This window comes from Heliangelus exortis, chromosome 1 (genome assembly GCF_036169615.1).
Source record: "Heliangelus exortis chromosome 1, bHelExo1.hap1, whole genome shotgun sequence".
Lineage (NCBI taxonomy): Eukaryota > Metazoa > Chordata > Aves > Apodiformes > Trochilidae > Heliangelus > Heliangelus exortis.
Window position 1 is genome coordinate 177,102,826 of NC_092422.1, and position 22,709 is coordinate 177,125,534.

At 42.4% G+C, this 22,709-nt stretch overlaps 1 protein-coding gene across 1 annotated transcript in view; it reads right to left on the minus strand.

Moving 5' to 3' along the window:
* GRM8 (glutamate metabotropic receptor 8) overlaps positions 1-21,496 on the minus strand; it is a 327,956-nt gene extending 306,460 nt beyond the window's left edge. The window contains exons 1-2 of the mRNA XM_071733781.1: positions 21,193-21,496; positions 13,588-14,433 (exon numbers count right to left, since the gene is read on the minus strand). Coding sequence (XP_071589882.1) covers positions 13,588-14,097 — 510 coding nt within the window. The 5' untranslated portion in view covers positions 14,098-14,433; positions 21,193-21,496. The remainder of the gene's footprint in view (positions 1-13,587; positions 14,434-21,192) is intronic.
* Positions 21,497-22,709: the final 1,213 nt, after the last annotated feature.

Consider the following 22,709-nt stretch of genomic DNA (forward strand, 5'->3'; position numbering starts at 1 on the left):
CCTCTCAATGCACAACTGTGTTACAAAAGGAAAAATGAGGCTGTAGGAGCTGCCTGAATTATACTTAATAGCCTGGTGGTTAGAGTACTCAGCTGGGAACAACTAACCATTGAGTTATAGGGTTTCTCACCATGAAAGTCTCTCCTGCTGAGGCCGTTCATGTTTTCATAAACAATTAAGCTTCTATTGGACCTACCTGAGAGTAATTCACTGTGTAGTCCAGTAGTCAGCAAGGAACAGGGAGAGGTAAGTTCAAATCATTGCTCTAATGTATATTTAATGAATTCTGGCATAAATGAAATAAAATGTTCCCATTGTGAAAGCTTATCAGCAGTGTATAGACAGCATCTGGCTACAGCAGCATGAACTTGCCTACAGTGTTTGGAGGGAGAACTGTGGGAAGGAGTTTTCAAAAAAGTAGATGCTCAGATACTGGCCAGTTTTGACAGAGTTCTCAGATTAGAGTTCTCCAGGGAAAGCCCTGCATGCAGGAGACTGGAGAGATAAAACCAGTTCTGGCAAAAAGAGAAGGTATGGGGTGGAAGTTCAGGGAAGCTAAACTACACACCGTGCCCCGGAGTCCCAGTCAAGGAGCATGGCTCTGTGGGGCTCTCACTTTCTGTGACCAAACTTAATTTTATTATAAAGCAGTTTTGTCTGTTGTTATGGGGACTGGAGTAGAGCTATCCCATATCCTAAACTCTACTTGATTACCTGCTCTGAGTCCGAAAGGAAGAATCTGCCCAAGAGCCTCGTGTAAATCTTGAGTAAATACATTCAGTGGCACCACCATTTAATGAATAGTACCCAAGAGTGGCATTTCAAACCTATAACCATTTTTTGGAAATTATAAAGGTTTAAAAAAAAACCACATTTCACATGTAACTTAATTTAGAATTTAACACAAAACAAAACATTTTGGAGAGCTTTCCTCAATAAAATGAAAAAAAAACGTCCCTAAATCCCAGTTCAACACAATCATTTTGGTTCAGATTAAAATGAACATTTACTTCCAGTTCAGCTGTCAAACTGAATAATTATTTGTACAGCCTTGCTCACAATATTGCATTCATGCTTTAAGTATATTAAAAAGAATGCAAAAAGAGAAAGTTTAAAAATAGGAACCACCTTTTCTACAGGTATGGAAGGCTCTCTTAGCTACAGATCCACTTCTGGTAAATAGATGAGAGTTATTTGCCACTCAGTGCCAAAGCTGCACTATTCATAGGGATTTTTACTCAAGCTATGGATAAGCAAACAATTTTTCATGAATTCAGCATGAGAAGTGAAACAGCAACAACAAAAAAAGGTTCCTGAGACATCAAGAATAAGCTGGAATTTTTCAGCTAGCAGGCCTTTTACAAAATTGATGTGACTGTCACTCTTCTCAAGTCCGCTCAGCTAAGTAAAATCTACATTTGCACACAACTGTCTTGTCTTTTATTCTACACTACTTAATTTCATGCTTTGTCATAATAATTGTAGACTTTATTTTTCCCAATTACTCTAATATAGATTGCAAATATGAATTTTAAGAATTTTAACTTTACTGGGCAATAATACAAATATTTTTCCCTGACTCTGGGGATCTCTTTCTTTGACTGTCATGGTTTCCTGAGGGGGATGCACAGACTGCAAGTCAGGCAGGTTTCACCACTTGCTCCAGAGACTGATGACTTGTATATTAGGATCATACAGAGGGTTCAATAATCCCCTTTCATAGCAAAACCCAGGGGAGGGAACTATGTAAGAAAATACAAGGAGCCCCTCCAATGTTATGGACTAGCTAGCTGAAGTACTTATATGCCAACACCCTTCACTCTTACATCTGATTATCAAGGAACCTTTATATTCACAAATCCCTGTGGGCACAGAAGTGCTTTAGGCAGGGAAGCAGGGGCAGGGGACCGTGGGCATCAGTCCTCCAGAGCCCCTTGGGCATGCAGTGCCTCAGGCATCAACCATCACGCTGAGGATTCACTCCTGCAGGACCTGCCCAAGGTCACTGAGAAAATCTGTGGCAAAGCACAACAAGCACGGATGTCAGGCTTCAGTGGGCACTACCACACAGTGAGGGCAGTCTGTCACACTCAGAAAAAGGTTTGTAGCTTGCCATTGAGCTCAGTGATTATGTGACCCACCCCAAAAACCCTGGGCTCTTATCAGCTTTTTACATCTTTACTCTCATTTTCTCCCACTCATTAGAATCAAAATTATTTGATGGGTATGCAAAGCTGCAATGAAGTAAGTTTAACTCGGTGAGCCTTCATTCCTGAAGCACGAGTCCTTTGCTATTCAGTCTAAAAATAGAAATAAGGAGAGAAACAAAGAAAAACACAAGCTTTGAAACTTGGCAGGAACGGCAGGAAATCATACCTTGAGTCACAGGGTGCTCTCAGCATCTGTTCCAACTGCAAGCTTTTCACGCTCCCATACAGGGCACGGCCACCCTCCCTTCACATTCCAGTCCCCAAGACTAGCCCTACAGATATTATTCTTTCTCTGCAGTACATCTTGTCTCAAACACCTTACGCATCCAGTTTTCAAAAATGCTGTTCAGTTGGTACTGAAGATGTGAGAGGTTTTGCTGCTCAAAAGATACTTGGCAAAACAGTTCTCAGTGGGGATGAAATAAGAGCTCCAACTGCATTTAGCTTTTGCAAGTGGAATTGTTTGTAACATGCACAAAAAAAAAAAAAAAAGAAATGCTGGTTAATAAGATAAATGTTTACACTTGAAACTTTCAAAGGACACCATTAAATCCTGTCTAACAAAGAAGACATAAGCTTTTTTTTTTCCCCTCATGTTTTATGCTTTCTAATAGTTTTTACTTTCATTACAAACACTTCAGTTCTGCCTGAACTGAGCACAAAGAGAATCAGCCCTTTAATCCTCAGGACAATACATATTTTCTTCAGACTTTGGAAAGTAAATATACCAGCTGGTAACTTCTAAATCCCGTGCTTTGTTATGCAAAAGATCACAAACAGAACCATCAAAGTTAGGAGTGGAAAGCAACGGCTATTTTACCTAGATTATTTTACCACTGATATAAAGATGTATATTTTCATACTCCAATCCAACCTAGTTTTCAGAAAGCTGGAAGTAAGAAATTTGGCATATCTCCTATCCCACACAATTGGATTAACCTCTAGGCAATGTACAACAGGTTACTTCTCATCAGTATTTCTTTCTAATAGTCAACCTATAATTTGCCTCCTGGAACAGTATCACAGGTATACATGTCTGTGCTCTATTGAATCCTATTTATCAATAAAATTTGGGGTGTTGTTTGTAGTTATTCCATAAAATAAAAGCCACTCTGTAAAAACGTGCCCATGGAAATCAAATGGGCAGCTCCCTCAAGATCAGTGCTGTCCCACAGGAACAGACCATATCTCTTTGAAAACTGAGTCCAAAAAAGCATCACCATGATCATATCCAAAAACATCATGAAGCAATAATTGAGAACCCACATCGGCTTTTGCTAAATACTTGTTGTACTCCCAAACTGGAAAAGAAAACCTACTGACAGTAATACCAACATGATACAATGTTGCAGGGACACAGGACATTATTTATCTCTGCAGAAATCCATTTCTACAGTAGAATAATTCACTGGCATCCCTGGAATATTGTGATCTCCCAGAGGTTCTTCCAAACTCAGGAAAGACTAAAAGCAACAGAAAAATCAGACTCCATCTCCCTCTCGAGTTCACATAATTCAACAAGCAGGTCCCATCCAGCTGGCTGCAGAAGAACGCAGTCATTTCTGTTACTTATCTGTGCTCCTAAACTCAGCAGAAGCTGGATACCTGAATCAGAAAACAAGACTTGCTCCCCAGCAAGCCTTTTGCAGTCTTGAGATTCCCAGGCCTTGGCATTTTCCATTTGGTTAGCAATACCACCCTTGTTTCTTTCTGAAAGATAAGGTTTTGTTTGGTCCCAAACACCATAGCGATGAGCATACTGTGAATCCCCAGGATTTTTTGAGCTGCACCTAATCAGAATTGAGTTCCTTGTCTCAGATTACCAAGAGAAATTCCTTTCTCCCACAGCACTCTCTTGAAAGATTGTTTGGATTGTAGTCCACAGCCAGTGAATTTATAGAAATATAGTAACATAGCAAATACACATATACAGCTATTATAGATTCCCTTCTATCTATTACTAGCCAGTATGCATTGTCTTCTATAGTAGTGCATTTCAACAATTTAGCCCATGCTCTACTTCACTTAATAATTCTTTTACATATTGTCCACATAGGTCTTGAGACCTCCTGTGACTTCACCACATTCACACATCACACCTTCCAGACTGATGAGTCCTTGTCTAGGTGACAGCCCCCAAGGAAGCCACCTCTTCTGGATGGGGACTTTCTGAAATACACTATTGATAAAACCAAGGCATACTCATGGCACCAAAATAAATGAGAATGGCAAGAAAGCCAGCTCTTTTCTTGGACTTTGTTTTGGAAATCTCAGGCCTGGAGAACTATTGCTGGATCAATGGCCTTTCTGAAATGTTTCTCTAATAAATAGCCATAATATAACCAAGGTGATAACTTTTCACCAAGATCATAACAACTAAAAGGACTTTACAAACCAAAACTAAAGAAAATTTATCTGAATTAGAGTAACAATTACCATGGAGAATCAGTGCTACTATAATGCAATGGAGTGGCTTGACAAAATTTTGCCCAGCCTGGGGAAAGATTTTAATAGTATTTTAAATGTGACAGAGCCAGTAGCAACGTATAAAGCTAATGGAAGTTGTTAGGAGCTTTTTGTAGAATGATACCCAAAATGGGCTATCATCCTTTTGCTACTTTTAAGTTTATAGAAAAGCCATATGCATAAATGTACCAGTGAAGAAGGAATAAAGATCCTGATTCTACCTCTACGAGTACCGCTGCTACGCAACTAAATGCTGGAGGCACCTTCTATGAAAGAACATAAGCCAAAACTTGAAATATGAATTATTCCAACTCAGAGAAATCATTTTTCCTCCTGTTGCACACTCTCAAGCTATAAAAGAAATGCAATTGTAAGAGAGCTCTTGCAACACCATGGAAGATCTCAGCACTGCTATCAAAAATAATTTATTTCAGAGAAGAGTTAGAGCCAGGTATCTATCTGAAGTGCCAGACAAGAAATCCTACAATGAGGTAAAAAGGAGACACCCTTGTCCCTTTATAGCTCAATCTCACAAAAAGTATTTCCCTTATTTCCTGTTATCTCCACAGATATCCCACTTATAAGCTGCCCAAATTCCAGATCACACTCTTATCCTCCAGATCACACTCTTATCCTCACGACCCATAGAAACTGAGACTGACTTAGAGCCTTGCTTATTCAACATGTCTGAAAAGAAAAAAAAATGTTTGGAGATTACAGAATGAAATACTCACTTGAAAAGTAACAGGAACAGTCGTCAGAAAGTAGCTTTTATTAAGACAATGGGAGAGAGAAATAGAACAGAGGAGAAATGATAGAGAAAAGCAGATTAATAGCATTCTTCCCACAAGAAAGTGAGGAATAAATTTAGAAACAAGAACCACCCTTGCAGGTGTTTAAAATTGTCTCAACAATGTGTACAGAACCACCTATGACTTCAGTGCAAGGCTTCCAAACCCTTTCAGTGAGAAGAGATTCTGTCTGGTGACAGTGTAAGATCAACCCATCCTATTTTTGCAACTGTGAAAGACACATCCACCCTCATTGATCTGATCCAGTCCCCCTCTGAAAGAATTTTATTATCTCCATTTAGGACACAGGCAACCAAGGGCAAACAGCATCCTAATTTAAGGCCTCACTTAAATGCTTAATTGTCCTGTCAGAAGGACAGGGGACATAATATCTTGATGTTCTAATCTGGGAGCATATGTAGATCCCAGCCCAGAGGAGCATTTTGCTCTTGGCTATTTAATTCATTCATGTGGAATTAGTGTCCTTCAATAAGACTTTTGTTTGGATGACTATTTTCTCTGATAAATGCTAGCAAACATAAGGATATACATTTAAGCACTCTAAAGCAGTTTAATCCTAAAAGCACAATATGCTTTAGGGAAAATAATGAGGATGAAAACACACAAACCCACAAAAATCTACCAGTTGTCTGTAACACACAATAGTTTCTGATGACAGTCAAAATGCAGGACTATTCATTGCACAGCTGTCACTGTACTGAAACAATCATCCACCAGGGAAGAAAAAAAAAAAGTCTTAATTTGGTTCTCATCATGGCTAATAAAATTAACATTGCTACACTAAAACACTGAAACAGCATCAATGATCCTTGCAGTGCTTTGGCTTCCCTTCAGTGTGGCATAGGAGCAGAGAAGTCCTGTCTTGAGAAACCTGCAGCAATATCTGTGCTGGTAAATCACATCATTTCACTGCTGCACTGCCGGGATGGTCCAAAGCTCAGCCACAACTTGTCCCAGCCAGCAGCCTCCTGATTTCCAGATAGGCTTCAAAAGTCATCATGGGTCAGGAATCCTTCCCTCCTAATAGTCCACACCCAGCCCCATGATTTGAGGGAACAGAGGAGTTTATGATACGAATGTGGATGGTCTGTGTCAGGGGGCCTTGGTGGCAGAGAACTATGCCAAGTACACTTTGTTTACTATCAGAGATGTAAAAAGTGTCTCCCATTAACACAAGACCTTAAAAAAAATTCCCACTGCAAGTTCATGTTTCAGTGTGTGAGTGAACCCTTGCTGAACTACGATGCTTCCTCAGCCTTTTGGTCTCCACAGTTCTGAAATTAAGACTGATACCTCTATTACTATAGGTACTATTTAACAATTAACTCAGGACTCTCTGGCAGATACAAACAATCCTAATCCAGTGGTAGGAACTCAGCAAAACTTCAGTAATGACAGGGTGCTAAAGCATTTTCCTTCATGTGAGGGAAAAATGTGTATGTATGTGTATATATATATATATATATATTCCCAGATGCCCTTGAGGAATTAGAAAGAAAATCAGACCATTGGTCTTAAATGGCTACACTCTCTTTTTAAGGTGCTCATATATTGTAGTTATGGAATAACATTAAAACCTCAACATTTTAGAGAGCTTCAGTTTCCTTACAAAAACAGGAGACACCTCAAACCATTTAACCAACATTAATCAAGCTTCTGCTTTTTCCTGTGAAGTGGTTAAATACAAGCAAATCAAAATGACAAAAGAGAAGCACACAAAGGTCAACTGATGCTTTTCAAGCCATGTAGCAAACCAATGACAAACGTGGAAAATAATACAGAAAACCATACTGCCCTTTGCTCTAACCACCAGTTATTGCTCCATCCAGGAATGGGAGAAGACTAAAAATGTTGAATCTTTAGAGGAATATTTAAGGAACTAATATACTGTAAAATACTAAATGAATGCATCAAGTTCCTTTTGTACTCCCTTGCCTCAAGCAGCTTAGCACAAATAAAATTTGATGCTAATCAGTCCTAGCAGTTCTCTCAGAATCTGAAAACTTATTATTTCCTCTGGCTGCAACTAAAAAATTTTCCAGCTGTTTCATTATTGATACTTGCAAAGTGTCTTTTCAGACAGATAATTTTATCTTGGTGTTGACCTGCTCTTTGCCTCTCTTGACCATAACACATTTAACCTAGCACTGACAGAAGAATCATGGTTGAATTTAAAGGATTGTATGCAGAATAAAGTATCTACTAGCATGCAAATATAAAGAGATATGAATGATGTTTCTATGCAAAAGAAGCCAGGAAAACAAAACAAAAAAAACCAACGAACAGTAACAACAACAGAAAAATTGAATTATTAAAATGGTATTTTCCAGCCAACAGTAAGACAATATGCTCAGTTACTAAACAGTTCTATGTTTGTAATAAGCTAAAAAAAAATCCCCACACTGTAAAATTAAATGAGATGTATTGGCAGTGGGTTCCTCATAATTAAAAATTATTCAGAAAGTGAAAATATTATCTAGAACAAAAGTAAAACAAATCTGTTCATCTTATGAGCTGATTTCAAAATGTTTCAGCCATCTTCTCCCTACTAACATTTTTTCTTCACACTTCACACAAGATTCTCCACATATGTTTTAACCACCAAAAAACCCCATCTTCTTTCAAATTTAAAATGTTACAGCTACAGAATACAGCAGAAATATAGCAGAAAATGTTATTGGCAAATGTAGCATGACACAGTGAAAAGAAATCTTTATACTGTTGAACTTTTTCTTAATAAATGCTGGTATGTTGGATAAAATTCTTGAGCCTGTTCTTTACTTCTTATAAAGTATATGGTAAAGTTCTTCCATTATGGAGAGGCCCTGAAGACAGATGTAGACTGGCTCCTACATCCCTCTAAAGTCTCTGAAGTAAGTAATGCTCACGAGGTTCAAAAATTCCATAGATATAGGGTCAGGATCCTTGTGTATAGTTCAGGTTGCCTCACAAAAACATGCATGGGCTCTCTGAAATTATGTGGTAAAATGTTACTAAATTTCATTTCCATCATATTCCCATCAATCACAAGATGCACTCCATTAACAGTGGCAATTAAATACATAGCCCTGTATTTCAGAAGATCAGTGAGGTTCAGCTCTGTGCAGTGGCAATGCCCTCATTTCTGGGAGGCCTGACTGCAGTTTTGTGCAGGACTGGAACACGAGGCAACAAAAGCATCAAATGGAAGTCAGACATAAAAAGACCTGGAACTGAACCTAAAAAAGCATCATTCAAGTACAGCTCTGCTATCTGTGCAAGACTGCCAGACAAAGTTAAATGCTAAAACCTAAAATGTGTCTAGGAAACAACCAAAGCAAATAAACAAAATGCTCAGAGAACCAACACGTTCACTTCTAGATGTACTGAAAGAAACTACCCCTTGCACTTTGGATGGCTGCACATTAAGTTGAAAGACCAACTCCATAATGTCATTTGTACTTGTGCTTTTGAAGGGGTAAATGTGTATGAAATATATAAAGCAAATGTACATGAAGTAAATGTTAGTCCCTCCAGACAGCAGCTATTAAAGTGGATTACAGTGATGAAGCAAGAAGAGAATTTGACCAGCAAGAGGAAAGAAATCATTTAGCCTTGAGAAGAGAGGAGAAAACATAAGTAAAGGCAAGGCAAAAGGCAAGGCAAGGCAAGGAAAAGGAATAAACCTGTCAAGCAATATTTTGGCTTTATACATGTGTCCAGAGATATGCACCTAAAATCTCAAGAACACAATTCACCAAGCATACTGCCCACCCATCTCAATTCACATGCAAACCATCATCCCTAGGCTGCTCCCAGTGTGACATTGGCTAGAAGATTGTGAAGGTGACAGATGGAGTGTACCAAGGAGTTCAGAAATAGCATGAGGTTTTTAGATAGGAGGACACTAGCATAAACAAATGCCTCCCTATTTTTCCCAGCAGATTTTAACCACTGACATTAGTTCTTCAGGCACTAAACAAGAAGAAACTTTAAATACAGGGTACATAATACATTAAGTGAGTTTGAGTATAGCCTTTTGCTTCCTTCAGGCCAATTTTTGGGGGACCAAAACCAGCCAAAATGCTTGTGAGTATCACACGAAGCTAGCAGATACCAGCTGCCTTCCCTAAACACCCTACAGCTAGTAGGGTGTACAACCTACAAGCCAGAACTTCAGAGAGACAAAGCTAAAGAGTAGTATTTTGAGTTATTACAGACAGATCCTACTAGCCAAACAGAAACCAAATTGCAAGATTTAGCATTTCCAGATAAAAACAACTATGTGAATTCCAGCTCCCAGTGCTAGAAGAAAGGAAACATTGCTGTCATGGAGAATACTAACAAACTGTCAGGGCCCTGACACCAACAGCATCTGCAACACCATCCATTTTCCAGCACTGGATTTGGCTCCATTTGTTCAAGGTCACCTCCAATATCGTGCAGATATATGACCCTGACTCTGTCCAGGAAGAAGCTAAGTTGTGTAGAAGAGTCTTGAGCAGCCTCACCAGGGCCTCTGTCCATCTTCTTTGCTCAGCAGCTGAATGTCAGTTCTGTCCCTTGCCCTGGGCTCCTGCTTGAGCTATGCTGCTGGCCATGCACCTTGCTGACCAAAACCTTGTCTTGCTGACCTGACTTCCTTGTTGACCATCAACCTGCCTCATTACTATGGACTTGTCTGGGCTTTTAGCTGAATCTGGTTACATGGGAAGACCTGTTTTGTTCTATTCAGTGAGGTGAGGTTCTGTCCCCATTTGTGAGACCACTGCCCTTCTTGCCTTACTGTCCCCGTGCCTCCTGTCTCAATTTCCCTCGTGACGCAGCACACTCCTGATGCTCTCTGGCAAAAACAGCAATAAAATGATAAGCCAACAGCTTCAACTGGAAACAATGTGCCCTGAGATCCATGGAGAACTGTTTGAGTGGGTTACTGTGTCACCCAGCACAGTCCTTCTGTGGTTGCCTCTGAAGGTCCTCCTCTTCCTTTCACTCTGCAGCAAGACCACCTCCAAGTTCTGAATGATTAACACTCAACTGCTTCACACAATATTTTTGCATAACACATCAGAGTAACACGAGGCAAAAAGCAGCCTCCTTATGGTAATGAAGGAATAACTGGTCTACTTTCAAAGAGTTAATTCCTTGAACAAGTGTTCCCTGTTTGTAAGCACATCTGAAAGGTCTCAAACCATCAACAGGTGTAGTTTATTATGTCCAAATTTGAACCATAATGCTGAAGACCTACTAAGGGCAGAAAATCACCTGCTAAGCAGTGATGTGCCTGGAAATTCATAAAAGGAGAAAGGGCAGAGAAGAATTCAAGGTGAGCCATTTGACCAAGAAAAAGGCAGATATGGATCAAGGTCATTTTCTGAGGTGCCCTCCCTCCCCCATCTCATGAAAACACTTAGATAAAAGTATTTCATGAGTATCAATCAATTCATGTTATCCACCAGACCATCAGATAGGACTATTGACCTGTATATTTTTACATTGTAAAATCAAGGAGGGGAAAAAAAAAAAAAAAAAAAAAGCAAGAGAAAGAAAAATAGCAGCATGAAAATACCAGCTGCTGAGTATCTACTTTCTCGGGCTATTTTGTGTGTTTACATTGAGTGATGTAACATACTTCTCACAATTTCTCTACAGATTAAAATTTCACTGGATGACTGTGTTCTCAAAATATGTAGTCCTGACATTTAGGAACTTCAGAGTAGATTTTCAAGCAATACTGAACTTCAAATTACAGGTTCTACTTACTGAATAAAACTGTTAGACAGAAATATGGATGAATCACACTCATCCTGGATACAACAGAACCAGGCATTTGCATGCTGGTGATCACTGCCTTCAGTGGAAGTACAGACTCTTAACACCAGCTGAGTGCCCAGCCTTGACATATGCCAAGATACAGTAAGCCCAATTTCATTCCAGGAGACCTTGTGAGCATAGAGCAAGGTCCTGGTACTCAGATGCAGAGCTCTGGGGATGCATCTGCTGAGAATCTCAGTCCATATCTTTGGTCTGAGTACAACCCAAACTGGATTATACTTCTATATTTCTGGCAAATGACCCTTAATTTCCTAATCCTCTTGACTGTAACTGTTGTGAATGGTTTCTATAGCAATGCTAAATGAGGACCTTATCCAGAAGCTTTTACTCATGCAGAGATAACAGATATACTTCTCAGAGGAAGGTGTAAAAATAGACTTCAGATGCAGGTCCAACATCAGACATTAAAGGGTATAATTTGTCATTTTTTACATTATTAAGAATATTTATGCAGGATCTATAATTAAAACTAAAAGAGATGTCTCCTCCTTTTGCCAGCAGCTGTGTTACATCAATTAAATGGGTAAATAAGATCTTTCCCCAGAGTGGATATCACATGACCCTCTATTGATTAAGACTGCAGTAGAACGTTATTTGCAATCTTATTGCATAATGGAAATCAGGAGGTAGCTGTCATGGTTTCAGAAGACAAATTGCCACTATCTTAGAAAATTCATAGGCCTCTTTCCTTCTTGCTGCTCTTAATTCACAGTTAATGCATGTCTTACAATGCTCAGTTTCTTAAATCAATCTACGGCGCTGCCTTCACTCCAAACTGGGCATAAGCAATAGTCTATGTGGCCCTGCATCATGATGGGGATTAAAGTGACCATTCCATCTATCATTACTTCAGAACTATGCATTCTTTAATAGGGTAGCACAACTTGATGTGAAATTAAAAATAGATGCCTCACACAGAATGCATGATTGTCCTCAGGAAAGACCTGCCCCCTCCACCAGGCATGGCTCCAGAGGTGCTCTCCATATAGAACATTTTTAAGTCTTAGCTCAGTTTTTTGTACTTGATTTTCACCAAGAAAACATAAGGCTGGAACAAGTACACTACTCTCAAACCTGTGCAGTAAGTGCAGCTAAGGATGAGTTTTGAGATTGAAATGAACTCCTGACCAGAACCAGACACTTCACTCCTTCACTGAACTGTAAATCCATCATTTTGCCCTTCATGGGAGAACCACAGGGAAGATCAAAAATCTCCCTCTGTGAATTTGAGAAATCCTTAAAGAAAAAAAAAAAGATAAAAAAGCGCCATTCTTTCCTTACTTCTAATCAATCTCTCAGTTACAACAACTCCAAAAAAGATCAACACTTTTCAGAACATGTAACAGCAATACTTAACATTACCAGGATCTTCACCAAAGTCAAACAAATGGCCTTTCAGTGGTCTTCAGTGGTTGTAAAGTTGTAGGACAAAAGGCAAGATTTCTGAATGGAAGGAATGAGTCTCAATAACAACAGGTGGTAGGACAGTAATATATTCAGACAGAGGTTACAGTCATTCCATGAAAAAAAGTGCTAAACTTACCATCATCTTTTTGCCATTGCACAGGATTAAAAATTAAATGTCTGCTGCCTGTTCTGTTCCAGCTAAGTTGATTGATTAGAGTGTGTTCATCTTCATATCTAAGGTACCAAGTTTAAAAGTGGCAGACAGGTTTACTTTACCATTATTTATAACGTCAGAGCTTAATGAAGCACATGGAAGAAAATGCCAGTACAGCTGTTGTCCAAAAGTAATCTCTCACAAAGTGATAACAAAGCCTGGAAAAAGTATCACCTTGTGAAAAATATGGAGGAGGTTAAGATTTCAAGGAAATCAAAGATACTTCAATACACTTCATTTGGCTAGACATGACCACTAGGTTATTACTGGCATATCTTCCTACTTAGGAAAATTATCTGGTCCTCCTACAAATGGATTTGTGTTTAAACCTTGGATTTCAACCTCAACCTAGTCTTGATGAGCATCTACGCTCAAAACTGAGCAAATGTTAAGTAGTGAAAAAATAAGGATACAAATCCCTAAAGAATTAAAATGTGCTCTAGTTCCTCAGTACTTCAAAAGAGGTGTTTGAAATCTTGAATTCGGGTGTGCAATCATTGTTCCTTTTTTTATTATTTTTTTCTTTATTTTGAAAGGACAAATTTGTCCTTTCAGGTTTCTGAATCTAAATAAGTCTTTTCTGTTTTGAAGATAACACAACACGGACATGTCATTTACATCATTGTGCTTAAAATTTAAAAGAAGCATAGAAAATGTTCCTTACCTTAAAAAGTCTTAAAATGTTTGCAACCATAATGGACACAGAACTTGCTGCAGCGCCTATCACACCTGATATTTTGTCTGGCTTAGCAAAAATAGGTGGGTCACCATTAGCACACTTCACATCTGAACCATCTTTCTCTATCAACGCTTGGACAAATGTTAAGGATTGCTCCAATGCATAAGTGTCCCTGGAACACGTATCAAGGATCCGGACACCTAAGGTGATATTGGCAAGAAGATCAGGATCTTTATTAATCTGATCAATTGCATACAGCATTGCCTCCAGTCTGTGGATTCCTTTCTCCTTCTTGAGCTCCCCACAAGGCACCCCTCTCTCCCCTTTTGCGTGGACGGGGAACAGTCCTCCCAAGATGATGTCCCCATCCAGTCGGATGGAATGGGCATATTCCTGGCCATGAGTTTTTTGCATCAGGGTGAGTATCCAGTACAATTTGGCTGTTAACAGGAAGAAACAGTGGCAGGAAACTAATTGCTTTCTTTCGTGTACCATTTTCTCTGAAGACTTTGTTGCTATCCAGTATCCAGATTTTCTTCTTGCTAAAGGATGAGGTTGACCATTTGAAGCTGCAGTTTCTGGAGGCTACCATCAGTGCCCAGTAAGTAATATAGAACCATGCGGTGGGAAGAAAAAGGATCTCAGCAGAAGTACATAAAACGTGTTTTATAAAGGATGTCCACTGGTGTCACATGCTGATCAGCTTTTCCAAGAGCTCGTTTTCAATTGCTCTTAATTGATGGCAATGTGTAGGGTAGTATGTCTGGTCCTGATGCTAAGAGCAGGTCAGTAGCTTATGTCCTTGAATTTTGCCCTGAAGCTGAGGTACTTCTGAAGGAAAAAAAAAACAAACACCAGTAAGAAATACCATTTAGTTCAGCAGTTTTATACCTGTCACACAGTGTATTTACTTTTGAATACGAGATACATTGCCTAGGTTTTGGTTTTGATATTCTGTAAGGGAGTAATTATTTGCCTTCTGTGAACTTGAACACCTGGCTGCACTGGCTACAAGCTGGCAAACTGATGATACCAGCAGAGCAAAAGACACATCAGTAGAACTGAACTTAGCTTGGTGTTCAGATTCCAACATAATTCATATTTCCCTTCACATTGCTTGACATCCAGAAACTGATTTGATCCGTAACACGTTGTATTTTCTGTTTTGCTGCATCATTCTGTTCAGCCTCCAGAAGTGCAATAACTACTTACACTCTCACTCACAGAGAGGTTCCATTTGTGACAATGGAGTAATCAGGGCTTCTGAATTGAAGTGTGCTGTGCAGCTGCTGCAGTACAAGATCATTCAGTTAATTTGGGTATTAAACCGAGTATTTCTGCAGTGGATTTCACTTTTTTCTGGACTTACTATGTATCCAAAACACTTTCCAGATCACTTCTCACAAGACAGTACATTTATGAAAAGGTAGCTGATTTCTTTAACAAAAAGAGCACAATGTATTCTGTTAGGTAATGAGCTGAACATTCAGTATTTCCTTTACAACATTTTACTTGAGCTGAAATCCAAAAATTAACAAGGTCTCTATTCTCTGCTTGCATTTGCACCAAATTAAATACGAACAATGTTGTGCCCCCACTGACATCTGAAGAAGTCCCACTGATTTTAGCAAGATCAAGATTTCAGACTACGTATCAAAACACCTGATGAACACTTGTAAAATTATCTCCAAATTGCCCCCTCTTTAGTTCCCAAGTGAATGGTATTTATTTATTTATTTATTTATTTATTTATTTATTTATTTTAATATTTAACAAAGATACACATGAGTAAGATTTTAGACCTCTGAGGACAAGAGAGAGAGAATTAGTTTGACCTAATGCTAGATAGGCACACTGGGCAACTGCATCTGAGCCAGTCTCTCATGGCACCTGTTACAGGCTATGGAGTGGACATCCTAGGTAGCAATTAAACTTATTTTTTTCTTTTTAAAAAAGTTGTATTTCTTATGACACCAATCACACTGAAAAGTGCCTACCTCACTGTTTATACAGAAAATCCAAGAAATCTGTAGATAGGTACTTTGTCTCTAGTGACTTGACTAGTTCCTAACAAAATACAAAAAATTAGAAGACAATTATAGACAGCTATACTGTTTTTCAAAGATGGTGTTAATTATTTTGTAGAATATTTTTACATAATATGTGGTAACAAAACTCAAAATGGGGTTTGATAAAGCTATGAACTGACCAACCTCTTCTTACATTTATTTTGTAATGTTTTTTCCCCAAATGATAATGCTAAGCTCACAAAAACTGAAGGAGAATTTTTAAATAGTGGTTATTTGAAGCTCTAAGAAAAAGATTCACAATAGAAAGTGTTTTATTAAATGCAAAGGTATCTCTCAGTGATTGGTAACAGAGTAAGAACTTGAAAATCAAACATGGTTAATGGGTGTGAATAAAATCACTGCAATTTGGAACAGGAGCACAGAAGACTTTCAGTGCCTCTTAACATTTAGTTTTACTTGGCTTTGTCTCAGGGTTAAATCTAAAGGAAGCAAAGTCTGTGCTTTTTTATGTGATAATTTACTTGTTCTCCTTTGGCTCCTTTTGGACACCTTGTTTATAAATCTGACCAGGTTTTAGCCCAATGAACCAAACTCAGATGCAGTCACAAGTGGAGGAACTTGAGTAATGTCACTGTGTGAGTATCTCCAGCCCCATGGGTTGTTTCTTATATGGCACTCACTATAAAGAAAAGCTTGTATTCATTATTAACAAGCCATAACTGTCTGCTGTTTTGATTGCCTTAGAAAAATACAGTTAAGGGTCTAAAATAGTAAAAAGTAGAAGTTGTAGCTACACCTAAAATAGACACACAGGCAATTTCCTTTCTGGTTCCACAATGTACAACCAACTCCTCAGCCTGTGCAGTTGAGTACAACCCATGTGGGGAGCAAGTCTCTGAGGCAGTGAAAGGTATGACTGCTCTCATTTAACACTCTACATAGAACAGGAAATCACCTGAAAAATTTTCACTGAAAAAGTGAAAATATTCATGAAAGAAAAAAAGGCTGCTCTTTCTCTTGCTTAGCTTCAGGTCAAGTTCTTACAGCCAAAGAATGCCCAGAAATTAAAACAACTGTCAGTCTTAGCACAAACAAATAGTGATGAATTCAACTATTGCAACTAAATTTCAGTAACAATTGAGAAGCTATAGTGAGCCAAATAGTCTCAGTCCAATACCTCATCTGGAACTGACTGAAAATCAAATTATTTGATAAGCATTTTTCAACATAATAGTATACATAAGCATTAATTGCTCAGCCTCAGGTTGCATGTTTTCCTGAAAAAGTATGTTTCTTTCCTGTAAGTATCCAAAGCTTGTCTATAAAGCAGAAATAAATTTTTTTAATGTACTTTTTAAAAATTTAAGACCCTTTAGTCTTTTTTTATGATACCTACGAAATAAAAGCTTCTATTACCCTGCTTAATTTATTCATGCCACACTGCTTTTCATATATTGATTAATGTTAACTTTTACAGAATGTTGTAAGCCTGTGCAGCTAAGCAGAAAGCATCTGTTCTAAATGAAATCCATTTTTATCAATGAATTTTAGTGAAAAAGCATGGGCCTCTGGGCTGTAAAGCCTGAATGAACTGTCCTAGTGTGCAGAGATCTCATTTGAAGCAAAATGCTGTCCTTTTACAATTGACCATAGAAGCTGGAATTAATGCAAATATATTCTTAATTTGCCAGATTACCCTCTGTCGGTAGTTGTTCACCAGAAACATGGAGAAGAAATTCACATATTTCCCCAGCAGTCCAAGAGCAAGTGCACCACAAAACCTCTCTTCCACTCACCATGGAGTAAATGCTTCTCTTGGGTTTAATTCATTAAACACATCTGGCATTATCAGAACATATTGCTATTTTTAATGTCAGTATTTCAGATCAAACCCCCACCTTTTCTGCTACAATACATATTCATTTTTAAATGTAAGGAGGTGGGGTGCTGCAAGACAGGGTACATGGAAACCTCTGCATGTAGGGTCTGGTTCTGAAATGACTTCATGCAATCATTCAGCTGTATGAGATATGGGGTATTCAAGGATGGGTACTTTGGTACCATGCCACCAGAGTCAGTGCATCAGCATGTACCTTCACCAGTCACTGCTCCAGACACAGACTCATTACAGTCAGAGATTGACTCCTTACAGTTCTTTATGTTAATGAACAGGTCTAAATAATGAACTGAGAGTGATGGATAAATACTTTAATAAATATAGACAGCATTTCCATTTTGGTAAGAAAAAAAGAGCCATCTTCAGCTGACACTGAAGTCATGGCTGAAATCATATAGAATCTCCTTACGTTATATCTTCACCTGGAAATACTGTTTTTAAAAAGTCTTGCAATTACAGATGGTCGCAGGAACAAAGACTCTCCACAGCACAAGCAGAAAAATGTGGTTACATGGAACATTTTTTAAAATGACATTGCCAATTAAATGAACCCCTTTCCAAGGGACAAAAAAAAAAAAAAACTTAGTGGGGAAAAAAATATCTGAGAAAAGGCACTTAAAATTTTATTTGAGGGCAAAAAATTAATTTTTCATTGCAGCTGAGGCACATTTGAATTTCACTAAAATGAAAGTAAATCAGAACAGAAGAAATTTTAGGGTGAAAACACATTTCTGCTCTCACAAAATGTCAGACTGTCAGAGTTCAAAACTGATCTGGTTTTACTGAATGAAAACAAAATAACAGCCTCTTCCATTATGAAGTTCAGGGGAGAAAATACAGTTTGTAAAACTGTGCTTATTTTGACTTTCTACTATTGATAGGCTACTTCTGAAATATCAAACAAGAATTGTCTTGCTAATGTTCTTTTAGTGTTCACAGAAGTTGTTTCTTTCTCCCGCACAGCATTCAGCGATGAACAAACAGCTGAATTTCCACACAAAGCAGGTAAAATGTTGCCACCTACATACAGTAATCTGACATATATAGAAGATTAATGGGGTTTGCTGGTAACAGAAGGGAATTTGGAAAACCTTAGCCTTGACATCACAACTCCTAACTTACAAGAGAAATCTTTACCGTTGTAAGGAGTCTAATCTACCCCAGCTCTTCTGTAATCATTTGCTGTAGCCCTGCTACAGAGGTAACATTTACACAATAATCAGGACTTCAGGCGAGTGGCTCTCAGCACCTCCTTTTCAGGAACTATCTCCTCCTCGTGCACCATGAGAGAAATGTCCCCACGCAGTCTCATCGGCCTCTTCTCCAATACCCCAGAGCACTCGCCTTCATTCTCTACCCAGCAAACACCCATTTTCCAAACAAGCTACCCCGCTAAAAACCAGCACAAGTCCTTCTGCCACAGTGAGAATAGGAGTCTCCAATTTTTAAAATATCAAATATTTTCTCTGCCCTTGCCTGGTATCCCAGCTGAATAAATCTTATCAATATTAAGACCTCTGGAGTTGGCTTCACCTCTGCTCCGGCAACTGATTATCAAGAAGATTTTTCCCAGGACTCCTAGAAGAGCTTTCTCTGTTGTTTTTGTTTTCGTTTTACCCTCTTCACACCATAATCCCCGCTCCCCATCCGGCACGGCTGAGTTCAGAGCAGGCGCTGGTAGCGTAGCCCAATGATCTGCCCCGAGAGACCCAGACGCCCGCCCCAAGTCCCCTGTGTCCGGGACAGGCCCCGGCGAGCGGACGCTGTCCCCGGGCGCCCAGGTCAAGGCGAGCCCGCCCATCACAAGCCGGAGCATCCCACACACTTTGTACCGTATCCTGCCAACGGCATCCCGCTCACCGCACCTGCGCATCCCTCCAATCTCACCCCGCGCACGCCTCCCAGCACTCCGCACCGCACGCCGCGCATCCTGCACAGATCGCCGCGCCGCACCCCGCGCATCCGACCCAGACTTCGCACCGCACCCCGCGCATCTCCCACAGCTCGCCGCACTGCACCCCGTGCATCCCACCCAGCACTCCGCACCCCGCTTTCTGCCTCCTCCCTCCCCACCCGGCTCCTGCGCGCACCACCAGGAGCAAACACCTGGCCACGCACCGGGTCTCCCGCGGCTCCTCCGTGTTTTCCCTACTGCCTTTCGCCTCCTAATGTATCCCAGCACCTTTCTCGGCCAGGGGAAGGGACAAAGCACCTGGGCCAGTCGCGGCCGGCCCCGCCCGGCGGAGGGGCCCGCGGAGCGCCGCCGGGGTTGGGCGAGCCGCCTGTCCCCGCTCAACTCCGCGACCATCGCCCATCACCGCGGCGTTTCTCCCTTGAAGGGAGCCCCCTGTTGTTCTCCACGTCACTTAACCGAGTTATTAATTTTTTATTTTTTTTTTAAATCTCTTCCCAGGCTGATCCGTACCTCAGCTGTTGGCTGCCGGTGAGGGATTCCGGCACAGCTCGGCGCGGTCCTCCCCGGGGCCTCGCTCCTTGCAGCCCGTGGCCGTAGGATGGGTTTAAACTCCTTCCCCTGCCGCCCTGCAGCCCGGGCGGTCCCTGCGCGGTGGGCGGAGGGGACATACGTGTCTCCCGGCTGGAGCCGAAGCTCCGGCCAAGTCCCCTCCGAGCCCTGATCCCCGGCCGGGAGCACCGCACCTCCTACTAGCGGAGGTTCAAAAACAAGCGTCGCTTGCTATTTACAGCCGCCGGTGATCCCTTCCTCTTCTTGTATCAACTGGCCAGCTTTAATGCGCTTCTCTTCCCCCTCAACGAAAACCTAAGTCTCTTTTAATGAATCCCCAGTCCCGGAGGTCAGAAGCTTGCAAACTCCAAAATGCCAACGCCGGATTTGCATGCACTTTGGGTCACTGATCGATTTTTATGACTTGAGGTGCGTTGGTTTGGGGGTTTCTTGACCGTGTTACACATTCACCTGCCAACACTTCGGATTCCCGCAACACATGCGGGATGCTGCTCCGCGCCGGGGACAGCGAACCCCTCGTCGCGGGCCGGCACAGTCTCTCGCCCTATTCCTAGGAAGGAAGTCCCAGAGCTGGCGGGGATCCCCCTTCCCACTCTGGGGACACGGGGTCTCCCCTCGCCGAGCGGTGGGAGCGGAGCCCACCCAGCAAGCGGTGCTGTACGGGCAGGCTGCAGCTTGCCCCACCCGGCCCCAGAGCTGAGCGGGAAATCGACGGCGTAGGGAAGGGCTAGCCCCGTCCCCGAGGGCACCGGGTGCCCCCTCCTCCCCTCCCGGACAACGAAACGTGAACGGGACGGCGGTGAGCGCGGGGGAAGCCCTGTGCCCCCCCCTCCTCGGAGCGGTGGGAGAGGACGCAGTTAAGGAGGCAATAGGGAGATCTCACTCTTCAGCAGCACCGATATCCTCCCTATTTGCTCGCTGCTGTGACGGCACCATACCCAGGATTTCTTTCGTTACAGCTGATTGGGGGAGGATATCGACAATAGAAATGATAAATAATTAAAGAAGAAAAAAAAAAAGAAACCAAAAAAACAAAAAAAGCCCCAGGCGCCACGAAGCAGGCGGAGAGGATTGCCCAGCCCAAAAATGTTAACCGAGGCAAAACTTGCATTATTTGTGCACTCCTCTCCTCGTAAAATTAGAACTAAAGGAGACACACACACACACATTGCAAATACCTTGATCGAAAAGAGTTGCATATCCATATTACTGTAGAGGTCACTGGAATTAATACTCGGCGACGATCGGGAATAGCATGAGGTAATTTCTGTACAACCCTCGTCTCAAATAGCTTTCCCCAGTAACGTCAGCTTAATATGCGGGAGCTCAGCCTGGGACAGGTATCCAGGAGAGCGATTTCAGTAGTGCTGCATAACACTCGAGATCAGCCAAGACGAACCTGCTCCACTGTCTCCTTCCTTATTCCTCCTCCTCTCGCCAAAAAAAAAAAAAAAAAAAAAAAAAAAAAAAAAGAAAAAAAAACCCCACCAAAACACCACCCAAAAAAACACACCCAACTTTTTGGGACTAGTGGCTCAGCCCTCATGACGATATCCACCCTCTGCCGCCTCACCGCTCAATTGCAGCGCCGGACCCACGCACCGGCCCGACCGCGCCGTTCACAGCCCAGTAAGAAAACGCCCTCCCAGCCCCCGCCCCCTGACCCGGCCTCTTCCCCGGCGGAGCGGTCCCCGACAGGGTTCCCGCGGCTTCGTGCCTCGGGGCTCCGGCGGTGCTGTCCGCGCTTACCGCGGCTCCGGCGGGGCGGGCGGGGCGGACAGGGCCTGGCAGGGCACGGCGGGGCTGGCACCGCACTTGTAGCTGTTCTTGGTGCTGAAGGCGGCTGCGCTCCCCGTCACGGCACGGAGCGGCTCCGCGTGAATCCCATCCCCACCCGCCTCGCCTCGCCGGGGCGCGGGACCCGCGGGTGGGGCAGGCCGCGGCCGGCACCGCCCTCCCCCGGCACCCCCGCTCCGCCCGGGCGCGGTGCCGGGCACACGCATGCCACGGGATTTCTGAGCAGAGGAAGCCCCTGAGGGCTGAGGAGGTCGCAGTGGAGGAGCGAGAGAAAGGAGGGAGTCGGGGCTGTTTAATGCGGCCTCCCCCGGGGTGCGGGAGCGTCATCCTCATCCCGCCTATCGCGGGCGGCGGAGTAGTGTCCTCCCTCATCGGATCGATGACACAAGGGGTGGTTTCCCCGCGTATTTTGTCCCATTCCCGCTTTCTACTCTCAGTTGAGATGCCGGGCGGAGGAGTTCTCGTGTTTCCCCAAGCACCGGGGAGCTCCTGTAAGCGCAGGGCCAGGGCCACCTCCGGGGACGAGGGGTCGGGATTACTTTGTTGGAACAGGCCGGGTGTTTGCTCCTCTCCTCAAAGGCTCTCCGCACCCCAGGACCATTCCCCAGTTGCTCAGGAGTGCTTCAAGGCGCTCCGCTCCCTGCTCCGCGGGGCCCCGCGCACGCTGCCTTTGGTTGGCCCGCGGGAGCGCAGCGCCGACGGACGCACCCCCGCCCCCCGCCCGCCCTCCCGGGAGCGGCCGCCGCAGCCTCGGTGAGAAGGTTCCACCTCGAGGGCGCCGCCCGCAACTGCATCCGCCGCGCCGGGTTCTGCCTGCCCGTGCATGGCTCGGCTCCACTCCGCTTCTGGTGCCGGTAGCAGGAGAGGGCTCCAAACTCCGCTATCCGAGGGCGGCCGG